This window comes from Ceratotherium simum, chromosome 1, assembly GCF_057802395.1.
Source record: "Ceratotherium simum simum isolate JZ-2026a chromosome 1, ASM5780239v1, whole genome shotgun sequence".
Lineage (NCBI taxonomy): Eukaryota > Metazoa > Chordata > Mammalia > Perissodactyla > Rhinocerotidae > Ceratotherium > Ceratotherium simum.
In genome coordinates this window covers 108,816,161-108,832,361 of record NC_141900.1, presented here as the reverse complement: position 1 = coordinate 108,832,361, position 16,201 = coordinate 108,816,161, and the positions used below count along the sequence as shown (strand labels likewise).

The window sequence follows — 16,201 nt, the reverse complement described above, 5'->3', positions numbered from 1 at the left end:
GATAACTTTTAGACTGGAACTACATGTATTTTCTATTCTCCCAACTTTGTTAAAGCTAGTTTAACGTTTAGGCCTATGTAATTTCAGAAATATCTTTAATCAATACTGTCAGCTTTATAACATTTTATCAAAGTAGTAAATATTATAATAAATTTGTCTTATTAAATAATCATGCTATTGTGAAATAAACATGCCTGAATTATAAAGAATAGATGTCAAGCTGCCACCTGCAGTTTGAGATTCTGTTTCCACCTAAGGTATATGCTATTTCTAGCTTACAGATCAAGAGGCTAGGATCCAGGAAGGGTAAAATATAGTGCTCCTGAATTAAAGAATTCGAATTAAGTCTAATCAAAACCAAACCAAACCAAAAATATAGCCCTTTCTCACTTTGCCCTTTCACAGTAGGAAAAAAAAAAGTCCTCTAGAATCGTTCTAGATTCTTTGGTTCCTCAAATCAAAATTGGTTCGTTATATCTAAAGAAATTGGAAATGAAATACCTGCCAGAAGGCTAAAGTATTATAAAATGAAGCCAAGCCAAAATAAACAAAACACCCCAACTAGCACAGAAATGTTGTAGTTTGGAGAGGATTAAGGATGATATGTTAGCTAATGCTACGTATAATTTTATTTCCTACTGTTCTGGTAGGCCTTGCACCACTTCTGACTGCTCTGTGGGTAGGTTGTTGTTAAAATCTTTCCAGTGAGAGTCTTGAATGATATGTTGAGACAGTTGCTGTAGTTTTACTGTTTGCTGCAGGTTAGCACTGTGGACTATTTCAGGTGGAAAATAATAGGCTTGTAACATAAATGGTTCTATGGCAAAATGGACATTTTGAGTAATATAGAGCAAGAATTGTGAGCTTCTGTAGTGTGTATCATATGTGCAAAGGAAAGAAACCAAGATGGAATGAAACGGTATTTTATGATTTGCTGTTTTTGAGAAAGTGTAGATCATAGGAGGTTAGTAGTAGAAATCATCTCCATGGATCTTATTTAATCTAGTATGTGTCAAATGTATTTTGTTGTAACAGTTATTTTATATTTTAAATTATTTTTAAAAAGTGAAGTTTTTATTTTTTTTACTCTGGGCTATTAAAAAGAATTGCAGAATGATGAGAGTAAAAGATTTTTTAAAAAAATACCCCAGAATTTGTGGTGGTGTTTTGCTAATGGCACACTGAGTGTGCTTTCTTGGTCTGTGTGGGGATGTGATGCACAGCACAGCAATCTTGGGGATTTCTTTGTGGTTTTCTCTGAGCCTCGCTTTACTGTTATCTGAAAAAACATAATACTTAATATCAAGAAGTGCTTTACTGTAGGGATAAAACTATTTTTTTTCCGGAAGATAATATGACTTGTTGTGGTAGTTACTATATTATTGGAGTTGAATTTTCAGGCCCGGTTTTTAAAATATCAGTACGTGTAGCTTATGATGGAGTACCTGCCTGTGACTTCTCCCTTGTTCCTGACACTTGATGGTGCTGGCGGTTTTGTTCTTGTTAATATTATTATTACTTCATAAAATATGTTAATAAAATAAAGCTGACCTGTGCAGTGAAAACATAAATCAGTGTCCTCAAGAAGCCATCTTGTTACCAGTCTGCTCTGCTCTTTCTCCTCCTTTTTCTCTTTCCTCTGTATTTTCTTCTGGGCACCAGACGTTGTGCAGATGAATTTAGACTCTGAGTCTCAAGATCATAGACTAGTTGACTCAAGAAGAGACAGAAAAGGGTGAGAATCTACAAAGATTTTATCCAGCACTGAAATACTTGAAAAAAGAACTCGAGGGGAAGGAGTTGCATGTGCTCCTGGAGCAGGAGGGAGCCCCAGAGTTCTACACCATCTGATTAAGAGGGCCCCTCCCTGGTGTCCACATCATCAGGGCAGAAGAAAAGATATGTCCCCAGAAATCACCACAGTCCTGGCAAGACTCCAGCTTCTTCCCGTCCCCGGTCACCCAGCCTCACTCTGCTGTCTGCCTTCAGGCCATCAGGAATAATGGATACATTTTGCCCTTTCCCCCGTTTCTTATAGTCAGCATAAGGAGCCCAGCATATCTAGGTCCTTTGCATCTCAGACTCTCTGTCCCCCAGGTCTCTATACATCCCATTTCTGACCTGATTTCTCACTGTCTGTTAGCTCCTGAGACTTGCTGCTTGTACCATTTGGAACCAAGAGCTAACCTAGCTGCAAAACCCTTAGATCCTCAACCTTCACTCTCTTGCTTGAAGAAACTTGGCTCTCCCAGCACACATTGCTTCTCCTGGAACTCTCTCAGGTGGTAGCTCTGTTCTTTCCCATGTCCCTCATTTTATTACTCCTGGAGTTTGGGTAGATGTCCTCTTGTTCTCTTTTTGCTGCTTTCAAACACTTTGAATCTCATGTCATTAGACTATGAACCGATTACTTCTCCCTTTTTTCCTTTTCCAGTCGCTTCTCACCTCCCAGGTTATTCCTCCTCCATTCTTGAGGATTTTAGCTTCTGCTTCATGATCATTCTGTCTACTACAACACCTATCATAATTCTTGGTGATTTCAGTGTCCATGTGGATGACCTTTCCAGTACTCTGGGAAGTTCCTTGATCTCTCTCTTCTAATGATCTTCCTAAGCCACTCACTGCCTGGGATTATAACCAAGGCCTGGTCATGAGCAGTAACTCAAGTTCTTGCATAATCTCAAAATCAGTCATACCCCTCTCCAGCTCTTATTTTATCAGCTCACTTCCTCTAGTACTCCATTTCCTATGATTCTTCAGTATTGAGACTTCACATGCCATTTATTTATCCTAATAAGTTTTTATCACCTTTTCCCCCTCATTTCCTTCATACCCTTGCTTCCTCACACACTATAAATTCCTGGATCGTTGTTATAATCAGTCCCTTACGTGCACTTTCAATTCCCTTTCCCTCTCTCCCTTGATTGTACTCATGCCCGGCCAAACTCCGGCCTTGCTTATAGCCAACTCTTCACTCTCTGTACTCACATCTGTTCTGCTGACTAACCATAACTGCCTGGCCTTTCTTTAAATGTATGACCAAGATCTTAAATTTACTTTACAATTCTCCTGGATGACTATTTTATATCTTCTCTTTCCTCAAACCTTCACCATCACCCTTAGCTGATAACCTATTTTCTTGAGAAAATAAAAGCAATCATGACAAAAAATTTCACAAGCTTTTTCCTTCATAATGATTCACCAACCTGCAGTTCCCCCTGCATGCACTGCCTTTTCTCCTAATGCTGTGGCTGAATTGTCCATGTTTCTGGCTAAGGTCAGCCTTCTCCTAATGCACTGGATTCTGTCCCTTCTCACTGATTCAGGACAAAACTCTAGCCATTCTACTGTCTCTCTTAGATGATCAGTTTTTCCCCAACTGGATCACTTCCATCAGCATAGAGACATGCTATAATTTTTCTCAATAGAACGAAAGAAAAGGAAGGAAGGAAGAAAAGAAGGAAGGAAGAAAAATAAATCAATCTGTCTTGACCTCCTATGCCCTCTAGCTCATCACCTCATTGCTTTGCTCGTATTTATAGCAGAACTCACAAGGGTTATACACTTAACAGTTTCGTTTCTGTGCTTCACATTTGGTGTTGAACTCACTCTTGCCTCCACTACTCTACTGAGATGCTGTTGTCAAGTTGTCCAGTGACTTTGTAGTCCTCATCTTACATTCTTTCCTCCTTGAACTGTTTTCTGTTCCACTTGGTTTTTAGTTCACTACACTTGCCTTGTCCTTTTACTTAATGAGCTGCTTCTCAATCTACTTCTCTGGTTTTTCTGTGTCCATAACTTCTTCACACTGGAATGCCTCATGTCTTAGTCCTTAAACTCTTCTCTTTTCTGTTTACCTGCCCTCCTTTGGTTATCTCATCTGGTTGCATGGCTTTAAATACCATCTGTATCCTGCTGACATCTCTTCTGACCTCCAGCCTTATAGATCCAATCGTCTAGTAGATATTTCCACTTGTTGTCTAATAGACATCTTAAACGTATGTTGTCCAAAATCAACTAAAGACCTTATTCCCCAATTCTGGTTCTGTTAGGGTTGACCTATCTCTGTAGGTAGCAAATCCATTATTCCAGGTGCTCAGGCCAATTCCTTGAAGTCTCTTTCTCTTAATTCCCATATGGAGTCCTTTAACAAAGCTGTTAGCTCTAGCTTCAAAGTATCTCCAGAGTCTGACCATGCCTCACCACTTGGTCTGTCTCCACCTGTTTGAGCAAAAATCACCTCCTGGTTAGATTTTTGCAGTAGTTTCCTAATTGGCCTCCATGCATCTATCTGGCCTTGTGAGTCAGACAGAGTGCTTGAAAATGTAAGTCAGACCTTCTCATGAAGTCCTCCAGTGGTGTCCTGTTTCAATCTGAACAAAAGCCAAAGTCTTTCCAGTGGTTCCCCATCCCCACCCCATGTAACCCTCTGACTTCGTCTCCTGCAGTCTCCTTGCTGTTCTTCCCCTCACAGTGGCCCTCCTGCCTCAGGGCATTTGTAAGGACTGTTTCCCATCTGCCTCCTGTCTTTCAGGTCTTTACCTAAGGTCCCCTTCTAAGTGAGCTTTCCCACACTGGGAGCCTTATGGATATGATTTAATATTGCCAAGCCCTGCATCCACCCTGGCACTTCTTTTGCTGTTTCCTGCTTTAAGTTTTCCTATAGCACTTTCCACTCTTTAACATACTGTGTTACTTTTTGTATATTGCCTGCCTTTCTACGCTAGAACGGAGTTCCACGGGGGCAGGGACTTTTGTTCATTTTCTTCCTTTCTGTACCCCTTATCCTGTGATATTGTCAGACACATAGTGTGTTGGTAGTAAATATCTGTTGCATGAGTAAATGAATAGATGAAAAACATGCATGATGGAGAGTTGTCATTTTACTGTAGAATTAAAGAAGGAAGAAGAAGTAAAATTTGGTGATAGGATAAAAGACAGAATCACATGGAGAGAGTATTTAGGGACGTCTGTATTAGAGACCTCTGAAGACAAGTCAAGATTGGGGGGCTGGAGGACCGTGCATGCTGGGGTGTTAGTGAAAAAGCAGAAATAAGGTGATTTTTCCCTACTGTTAAGAAATGAAATATGGGCAGTCAAGATCCATTTCTCCTCCAAGACCCCTGAAGAGTAGCCCAACAGAAAGTCCCATTACATTAATTGTGGTAGAAAATCTTTTGTAATTCCTTCCCAGGATTAAGAGAATACGTATATCATTAGCATGTTAAAATGTTCAAGTAATGCAACAGCATTGATTGAATTAATTAGCTTTCGTGTATGTATAGCCTATGGGTGTACTGGGTAACTTTAGAAGTACCATAATGAATAGGAATTATTTTTTGTTAAGTTCAGAACCTTCACAGTTTTTGTAATGTAATTTATTTAAAAATATTGTAGCCTTTGAACTTAAGGATTTGATTCAATTTTGTTAGGTACTGTTTTCATCTTCATGATAAAAAGTTAATATATCACTTTTGTTAGAAACTACTTTCCTGCATGATTCTAATCTTTTTTTAAAGCCTTTTCTATTGAAGCTTGTATTACTTCTTTATTCTTTTTTTTTAAAGATTTTATTTATTTATTTTTCCCCCAAAGCCCCAGTAGATAGTTGTCTGTCATAGCTGCACATCCTTCTAGTTGCCGCATGTGGGACGCGGCCTCAGCATGGCCGGAGGAGCGGTGCGTCGGCGCGCACCCGGGATCCGAACCCAGGCCGCCGGCAGCAGAGCGCACGCACCTAACCGCTAAGCCACGGGGCCGGCCCCTACTTCTTTATTCTTAAGAGCACAGAACATGTACTTGTTTCATTTTTGCTGAGTGTCAGATTGCAATACCTTTGTATTCTGAAAAATACAGGATTGAAGAAAACATCACATCCGGCCTGTTCCTGGAACTTAGTGACCTGTCAGAAGCGTTTTGTCACCATCAGTCTTTGAATCTTGCTGTTTATAATGAGGTTGAGTTTGCCAGGCAAACTCATTGTTATTTATGATGATGCCAAGGTCTAGGGTGGTATTTACTCTTGCTTTAGAGTGGTAGGGTCCTGTCAGAGGCGTTGCCCATCATCACTCAGAAGATGATTTGCTAATTTGGTCATCACTTATCTGGTGTCTTTCGTGTAACACTCTTCATGATGTAAGGAACCTCATGTCAGAGTTTATCTCATACCCTCCACATTACTTTCATCTTGACTTTCTCTAGGTACTCATCTATAGTCTAGCAATGGTTATTCTAAGAATACTATTTACTGTTGGTTATATCACTGAAGTGAGAATATCTCCAATTTATCAGACTCTGGGCCCCTTTGAGAAATGTTTGGGCTTAGTCAGACAGGCTGAAGGTGATTAAATATCAACTTTCATCAAGAACATACCTAGCAAAAATTGTTGACACTGAATGACCTCTTTTTTGGCAATACTATGATCAAAGAAAGTATTTAGTGATATCTTGACTTCTTGAGCTAATGGAAAAGAATATAAATTCTACTGGTAATACTAATTAAATGGTTTCTTTCTAATAAGATATCAACATTTGAGACCAAGGGTCTGAAACAGTGAGAGACACCTTGTTACAATTTATTCAGCTTCTTGGGCCATATAATCACTTTCACGACAATAAAATGTGGCCCAAACAAATTATTTGTTGCAAGATGAAAGGTGACTGTGAGATGTCAGCTAATGCATAATATCAGTAGATGAGGAATACTTTAGAATAACAAACAGTAAAATAATTTGAGTCAGGTTATCATGTATTCTCTGAAATTGAGAGAGACTGCTCTATATTATAAATGATCCAAATTTGTTAGCAAAAGATGAATTTAACATGCATGAGCTACTTGTTCAACCACAACAATTTGGATAATGGTATTCCCAATAGTAACATATATAAATATGAAGTTTAAAAAATAATCTTTACTTCTTATCTAGTTTAAGATCTACCAATAACTTATATCTAAAGTAGAAAAAAAGCCAAACCATTACTTTAATTGTACATAGCTTTATATAATGTTCCTAATGCTGATTGCTTAATATTTTTTATCTTGCTTGTGGTCATTTATAATGAAAGTATATTTGCATTTTCCAAAATTGTGTTGGATACTGAAAGTCTGATATTACTTGTTCCATACTTAGCCATATTTTTGTGGATATGTCAGAAGTAAATAGAAACTGTTATTTTAACAAATATTAGCATTGCAAATGGAATAGAAGTAGAAGTAGAGTTTTTGAGTGTATGGGTTGTCTGTCTCCCCTGGAGATAGCAACAGTTTGTCCATGCTGAAATAGATGCTTTAGAGATTTGAATGGCCAGGCTTCAGTTTTCAGAAGCTCTCTGGGGTCTTCCTAATCAGCAGTGGCTCTGTGGTATACGGTAATTGGTGTTTGCTTAGGGGTTGGAGACTGTTCACTCTATGAATTATTAGGAATCTTGGGCTTTAACAATAAAATTGTTTGCCTAAGTGATTAGAAATAATTAAAAGTACTTGAATGACTTCACATTCTTGGTGATAGAGATCACTTTGGTCAATTTAAAGTACTAAGTATAATCAAAATTTTAACGAGTCACTTCGATAACACATTTTCTAATCGACTTTTTTTTGGTTATATGCTAAATTAAAAAGTTAAATGAAAAAAATCTGTTTATACTAGAGATGTCTACTTCCAAATAGTATTTATTATGAGACTGAGTTTAAGACACTGAATTGTTTAGGGAGATTGTTTTATTGCTTCACATTATTTGAATTGTTTATATACCAAGTTGGAGATTTATATGTGTTTTAAAAAATACAGCATTATATATTTTAAATTAAATATTAATATCTGCCCTTAACATATGAATGTCAGTTAAGGCTGTCTTATGTATTAAGAAAAGGTATAAAGACAGCTTAGTTATTGAAGAAACACTGGACTTTGGGAAATTCTGTTATCTCGGAAGCAGAATAATTTCAATACCACACTAGTTTTTCAGCTTAAGAATAAAGCTGGGAAAAGTTGCCTTCAGCTATTAGTTTTCCTGAATCCAAAGAGACGGGTGGGGCAGGATCAAAAATACTTATTTGATCAAAGTTATTGGCTCTGAAGATATTCTTAACTATGTAAGAAAGATGAAAGGTGTTGTTTTTATTGCATGCTAGTAACAGTGTAATTTTGAACTAATTGGTGTTGAACTGCCAATCACCTAGGGGGAATGCAAATAGATACTCTTACAATTTCCTTTGAGGTAGTGAAATCTTATGTTGAGGCTGGAAGAAAAACAGAATAATACCGTTAAATTGACCTTAAATGAGCTGCTTTGTGGTTTTCTTGGAGAATCCCTTTTTATTTTTCATGACTAGTCCAAACAGGTTTTGTCTCTACCAATTTGACTTATTGACTAGACAATGCTGACATTGAACTTTTTAGATTCATTTTGAAATAAAGTAATGCTAATACAATTCTTAAGGCTATTTCTAGGATTTTGTGCTGCAACTTAAATTTGTGTAACGTTCCAGTGTTTGTTTGCAGTGTGTCATGGTTCCTTACAATAGCCTTTATTTCCTTCTGGTCATTTATAATGGAATATTCTGCCCAAACAAGGTTACTTTTCTTGCTTAAGTAATGATATACGTAGTAAAGGAGGGTAATGTCTTTGAAAATTGTATTATTTCAGATGAATCTAGTCATTTAATAAAAGCCTGATTTCTTTGAGGACAATAAGAATGTATTCTTGATTTTAGTATGCAAGTCAGTCAGGATTTATTAACTGCCTATTGTGTGCCTAGCATTGTGTCACCCAAAAATAAAAACACAGCATTTCAGAAGTACCACTTTAGTTATTTTCCTTTGAAAAATAATACATTTGTCGGTCTAGACATTTGTATTGAGCTTTTTATTTTATTTTATTTTTTGTGAGGAAGATCAGCCCTGAGCTAACATCCATGCCAGTCCTCCTCTTTTTGCTGAGGAAGACTCGCCCTGGGCTAACATCTGTGCCTATCTTCCTCCACTTTATATGGTATGCCGCCACAGCATGGCCTGACAAGCGGTGCCTCGGTGCGTGCCGAGGATCCGAACCTGGGCCGCCAACAGCGGAGTGCGCACACTTAACAGCTACGCCACGGGACCGGCCCCTGTATTGAGCTGTTAGGCATCATACCCACAAAGTAGGCATTAAATTGGCGTCAGGAATACTGTCTATTCTGATACTCATTCCCTTTCAACATTCTGAGTACTCATCAGATTATTTTTTCTAGCTCTGAACTGGTTACTGGAATAATACTTCTTTACAAATATAGGGAATATGAAATGTAGTCTGGAATTATATTTGTAATCAGATATAGAAGTTAGATGAGCATTAACTATAGATATATGCCATATAATTTATAAAGAAATGTAAAATGTACTTATCTCTAAGACTATTATATTCAAAGACACTTGAAAATCTTATAATGCTGTGCCATCTTACTGTAAATCTCCTTGTTATATCCATTAATTCTGTAACTTGTTTCCCTTTTTGCTTTGGCTGCCAGAAACTGTAAACTAAATTTGTAGTCAAAGTTTAGTAGTAGGGTCACAGTATCTGAATATCTCTGTACTATCTTTACCCCCATTCTCTTATAAATTATATATTAACAAGTAAAATGATTAAATTAATGAGCTCTGGAAATACTGTATAACAGTTCCATGCATTCAAGCCCTCAGTTTCTCCACAAGAGAGGCTGTTGGATTTCTCTCTCCTCAGCGATGGACAGAAGTGAGAAGGGAGATGCAGAGGGGGCAGTACTTACCTTTCCTGGAAACCTGGGCTATGGCTGGACTTTTGTGATTCTTCAAGAGGGCTTAGAAAAGAGGCCTCTGAATTCCTTTACTACATTTGCAGCCTGCTGCCTCGCACTGTTGGTCTGAATCCTTCATTCGGGGTCTCTTTCTTTGTGAAAGGGTGCTACTGCACCTAGAGACCCCAGGGCACTGAAGCTTCTTCCTCCTGAGTCAGTGTTTCTGGCTAGTTCAGCCCCAGTCCCCAAGAACAGAAATTGTGGGGCCCTCCACAATTTCTCAGATATAGAAGTTAGTGGTTTGTCACTGAGGGACTGTCTGATCTGATTAGGTGTGAGGGGAACAATAGCAACAGATAAGGAAAAATTACCACTCGCTTAAGCAAGAGTGACAAAGGCTAAGATGAATTTCTAGAACAAGGGATTCCCACTTAAGTTAACAGTTAATGGGAGAGACAAATAAGAGTTTGTATTTAGCCTCCGAAAGTAATATAGAGTTTCAAGGAGATATAATTAGAGCAGAAAAAAGACTGCCTAGAATGTGGAAAAAAAATTAAAAAGTCAGTAGACAAAAGATGAGATAGTCCTTGTGGTGGACAGAATAGTGGTCCCACAAAGGTATTCAAGTCCTAACCCCCAGAGCCTGTAAATATGTCCCGTTACGTGGCACTTGGCAGTGTGATTAAGTGAAGGCTCTTGAGATTAGCCTGGATGATCTGCTGGGCCCAGTGTTATCACAGCATTATTGTAAGTGGAAGTTGTGGCAGGAGGGTCAGAGAAGATGTGGCAACGGAAGTAGAGGGTGGAGTGACCTGAGGAAGGGAACACGAGCCAAGGAATGCAGACGGCTTCTAGAAGCTGGAAAAGAAAAAGAAATGGATTCTTCCCTAGAGTCTCCAGAAGGAACACAGTCTTGCTGACACCTTGATTTTAGACTTCTGACCTCCAGACTGTAAGATAATAAATTTGTATTGCTTTAAGCCACTAAGTTTATGGTAATTTGTTATAGCAGCAATAGGAAAGTAATACAGTCCTTCTGAAAATTGAATTAATCATCTGATAGAATCAAGTGGAAGAACTGTTTCATGTCACAGACAAAAAGTACAAAGAGAAGGAAACCACTAATGAAATAATAGACGTGGACTACAGAGCTAAGAAACCTAACCTAAATAATAGGCATCTAAAAGGAGAAAAAAGAACGAGTAGGAAAAAAGTAAGTAAATAAATAATAGAGGAGAATGTCAATGAGCTGAAGAAAGACTTGAGTGCAGATTAAATGGTCACAGAGTCCTAGGCAAGATTATTAAACAGGAAATTAAGAAGATCCAGATTTGTCCTATAAGATTCTTGAATTCTAATAGTAATGATAATAATAAAAAAAAAAAGTACAAGCTTTCACAGAGAAAAATTACAAAGGAGAGAGCGATCAACATCAAACTTCCTGTTTGTAACCTGCTGAGGATTATTGAACAATGTCTTTAGTCTAAAAGAGGGGATGATTGCAATTAAAAACTCATTTATTTCCAAAGATGTCATGTATCACAGCAAAAAACATTCATTCATCTTATATCTGTATACTGAGTATACAATTTGTGCTAGGTACTATTCTAGTCATTAAGGATATGGCAACTTCCATACTGACGGAAATATTTAGTAATAATCTCAAACTAAATATTTTTAAAATAATTTCAGCAAAATCCAGGATTTAGGAGGGGTGGATGGAAAGCAATGAGAGAATGGTTAGATAAAAGTGTGTGCAAGTTTCACCCTGGTGCGGCATAAGTTACCCAGTAAAGCATCCCTGTGGGGTTATGACTATGTTATGTTGAAAAAGAGTATGTCTAAGTCTGAGTGTTAAGAATGAGAAAGTAACCATTGAAGTGCCACGTTAACACGGGGAAAAAGAATAAACAAATTCCACTAGCTGGGAAAAGAAGAAATAACAAAATAAAAGAAACAGAAGTTATGAAATTAATGAAAGGAGAAAGAGCACCAGTCTTCATAATAAGCCAACTAGTGGATGGCAGGATTCAGGCCCTGGATGTCACTGTTGAGCTGCTGGAAAACCCACTTTGAAGCCCGCTCTGTGTGTAAGCTTCTAATTACATAAAATTATTTCCTTATTGTTTAAGCTACTTTGAGTTGAATTTGCTGATTCACTAGGAAGCATCCTAACAGATACACCTCATTTCACAGATGAGAACACTGAGGTTCAGAGAAGTATAAACCTAAAAACATGAAAACCTGAGAGGAGAAAAACCACAGTAAAATTTTGGAATTTAGTAGGCCTGAGAAAATTTTAGAAGTAACCAATTCAGCAGACCTAAGGAAGCTGAATCCTAAGCCATTTGTGCTTGATTTATATCCCAGAATCCCCAGTGTCTCAAAAAGTGGCACTACCAGATATGTATGGAAGTGGGGATGAAGTGGAACCAGCTAAGATAGGGGGGCTGGATGAAAAGCCTGTTTGGCAGTTTGATGGGGTGAGTGCTTTCAGACTGAATGCATAGGCTCTCATCTCCCTTCACTTGGACAGCCAAGCTTTAATACCAAGAGGGAGAGTCCTCTCTGGGGAATCTATGTAGCCCAGGGGGAGAGCCCCACAGATACTAGCAATAGGGTGTCCTCCATGAAAAACTTGGCTGGATTATTTGACAGGAAGTCTTGCTGTCTTCAAGCGCCACCCATACAATCTTGAGTTTCAAATTAGCAGTTTCATTGCTTCATTCTTAAATATGAGCAGACAACTGTGGCTCACCAGACTTCTGAGGAAGGCCTCCACGTGAAAGGAGGGGCCAAAACAAATAAACAAACAATAAAGAACACGCGGGGAAGACAGAATATGTTCGGGAGACAGAATATGTGCTTGGGAGCAGAATGTCGTTAATATCCTGAGACCAAGATTGAATTCATGAGAAAGGCTAGGATTCCATGAAAATGTATCTAGTGAACAGAAAGGAATTCTTGAAATTTAGAAATAAGAAGATAAAGAAGAACCCTTCAGAAAATAGGTCAAAATGACAAAAATAGGGGAAAAGAGTTAAGAATATTAGAGAACCAATTCAGGAAATCTAACATCCAACTAATAGGAATTCCAAATGGGGAGAAGGGAGAAAATGGGGTGGAGGAACTGACAAAATGAAGAAAATTACTCCGATCTGAAGGTTGAAAGGGCTCACCTAGTGCCCAGCATAGTACATGGAAATGATTCTCTCCAGGAACACTGGGGACAGAGGTCCTACACGTCCCACAGGGAGAATGAGAAGCAATTCTTACTCAGCAGGACAGGAAGAAGAGCGTCAGACTTCTCAAAACCAGCACGAAAAGCTGGGAGACAGTGGAGCAATGACTTCACGATTCAGAAGGATGAGCTTTGACCTAGATTTCTATATTTAACCAACCTGGAAGAGCAAAGGTAAAATACTCAGACTTGTATAGTCACAAAACATTTACCTCCCATGCACCTTTTCTTAGCAAGCTGCTGGGGGACATGCAGCAGCCAAGTAGGGGGATAACCAAGAAGGAAAGGACACAGCTACACAGGACCAGGGATGCACCCCAGGAGAGGAGAGAAGGGGGTTCCAGGGTGGCAGTGCCATTAGGCATAGAGAGCAGCCAGTCCAGGCTGGGGCAGGCCTATAGACTCCAGGAGGAATTTCTTCAAGAAAATGCAATGAATAGTATTACTGAGAAATTTGAAAACCAAGAGAAAATAAAGACATTTGGGAGGAAAGTTTGGCTTTGAACTGTGATCGGTACGTAAAAAACTAAGCAAATGAAAAAAATGACTAATTCTGGGGGTGGGAAGAAGAATGTTATGGAAGAAAGGAAAGCTAATCATAGTTTATTATATGGGTAAGCAGTGAATAGAATTTCTATTGTAATAATGTAAACTTTGAGTATTGATCTAACCAAAATTACCAGTGTGACCATAGTGGGGGAAAGGGAGAAATGAAAAGGTGTATGGCTTACAGAGACTGAAATCCTCATCTTCTATAGTAGGAAGATAATAGTTAATACTTAAAGCTGGAAAAGAAATAGCAAGGGAAGCTTTTTATTTAGTGACAGGAAGACAAATACCAAAAAAACCCCAGCTAAACAGCTTGGAAGTGGCTGTCTTTGGGGAGGTGGAATTGGAGGAAGGAGAGAATGATAACAAACCTTGTGCAAGTATTTGACACTTGGAACTATGTGCATGATTCATTTTGATAAAGATAAAACTTAAAAAAAAATCACTTAAAATTAAGACAAGTAGTATGGAAGGTATAAAATGTTTATCAGCTGTTATACTAAATTATACTGAATGCAAATACTATATTTTACTAAATGTTAAGTGGGCTGAATTCCACTGTTAAAGAACAGAGCCTATCAGATTGGGTTATTCAACATATATTTATCATTTTTGCTGCAAGCACCTATTGTTTTTTCTTCTAGCAAAGCATCTGATTTGGCTTTGCCATTTCCCCCTGTTCAGTCAGATCTGTGGAACTGCTTGTCAAAGTTGTCTGCCTCTCCCAGCCAAGGAATTGACATGTGACTCTAAGCTAGGCCATTAGGACGCTTGCTCCCTGGAATTTTATTCTTGATCATAGTGACATAAAGACTGAAAATAGTTGGGACTCATTCATCCCAGCTGTGACACTAGGAGGAGACTGTCTATCTGCTACTGCCACCTGAGCTCCCAGCTGCCTGCTTCCTCTCCTGTCTTTACTGGAAAGTTTCCTGCAGGTGCCATCTCTCGCATGAATTCCTTTTTGTTTTAACTAGTCAGAGTCAATTTCAGTTGCTTATAACCAATGAACTCTAATTGATATAGGTGAAACCTTAAATAAGATTCAGCTGATATATATATCCCTTTAATTTTAATCTTTCTTTGTCTTGTATATGTAAGTAAGGCAGGGAAAAACAAAAAGAAAGTAGAACTTAATGTCCACAAAACAGAATTTAAGTTGAAAAGCATTAAAGACAAAGAGGGTCATTATGTAATGATAAAAGGTGTGATACATAAGGAAGATGTAACAGTCTTATGGGAACTCAAAAAACTTAGCAAATATAAACACTTAGTGAAAAAACTCTTAAAAACTGAGAGAGCCTAATCAATCAAAGTACAGTTGTAGGGGGGCTTTTAATTTATTCATTTCAGAATTTAACAGATAAAATAGAATATGGAGATATACAAACCATTAGAGAAACAACCAGAAAATACGAATAGGGAAAACCCATGTGATAAATAAACATATGAAAAGATGCTCAACCACATTTAGGAAAATGCATGTTAAAGTAACAATAGGAAAACATTTTTTACCCATCATATTTGGCAAAAATTCAAGAGTTATAATACTCAGTGCTAGGGAAGATATTGGAAAATAAGTACTTTCAAAAGCTATTGATAGAATGTAAATTATTACAATAATTTATTACAATAAATTACAATATTTGGGGGGAAATCAGCTTTGAATATCTCTTAAAACTGTAAATACACTCTTTGACTCAGCAACGTGAATTTTGGGAATCTGTCCTATAGAAATAATAGAACCAGAATGTACTGGATGTGCATACAAAAATGTTTACTGTAACATTGTACTGGCAAAAACTTGAGGAAAACCTGAATATTCATAAATGGAATAATTCTGAATAAAATTGAAGTACATCCATACTATGGAATATCATTCAGCTGTTAAGGAATTGGCACTCTCTGTCAACATGGATGTATCATTGACTAGGAAAGCAAGTAGTAAAATAATTTGACTCATTCATATATAGTAAAAACCATATGTATGATATATATATATATGTACATATGAATATGTACATGACCTTAAAGAAAAGTGTGGAAGCATCAACCAAGCTGTTAACAATTGTCACTTTAGGGTGGTGGGGTGGCAAAGAGGAGCGCTTGACTTTCTTTCGCTTTCTATAATAAATGTGTGAAACTTTTGTAATTAATAAAAATTAATAATAGATCAAATAGGAATTTTACCAAAGTAAAAAACTTTCTAGGAGATATATGGTGTTTAATCAGCAAGAATTTGAAAATTTTAAGTGGGTAACAAAATGGATATACTTTTCTGTGAATTGCAGCAGCATTTGTTTTTATTCTCAATGATCAGGATTTGCAATGTGTTATTTTATATTTTAATTAATTGTGAGGGCTACCTGTTCTATGCTGTTAGGGTTTCTGTTGTTATACTTCTAAAATATTTTTGCTTTTGATAGGACTGTCTTCATCAGTGGAATACAATGTAATGGAGTTGGAACAAGAACTTGAAAATGTAAAGACTCTTAAGACAAAATTAGGTATTGTACATTTTTTTCTTGACTTCTATGTTGGTCTTGGTTTCTTATTAAAGACTTTACTATAGTCTGAAATATTCAAAAAATTTTTAAATCTTTAGTTTATGTTAGAAGCTTTGAATCTGTTCAAAGCCATTGATAAAGACTATCTTTTAG

The 16,201-nt window shown here is 37.5% G+C and overlaps 1 protein-coding gene across 3 annotated transcripts in view; it reads left to right on the top strand.

The window, feature by feature from the left end:
- LMBR1 (limb development membrane protein 1) overlaps positions 1-16,201 on the top strand; it is a 162,929-nt gene that overhangs the window by 104,597 nt on the left and 42,131 nt on the right. For all 3 annotated transcript variants that reach the window (XM_087433681.1, XM_087433676.1, XM_087433671.1), the window contains exon 10: positions 15,968-16,048. In XM_087433681.1, coding sequence (XP_087289807.1) covers positions 15,968-16,048 — 81 coding nt within the window. The remainder of the gene's footprint in view (positions 1-15,967; positions 16,049-16,201) is intronic.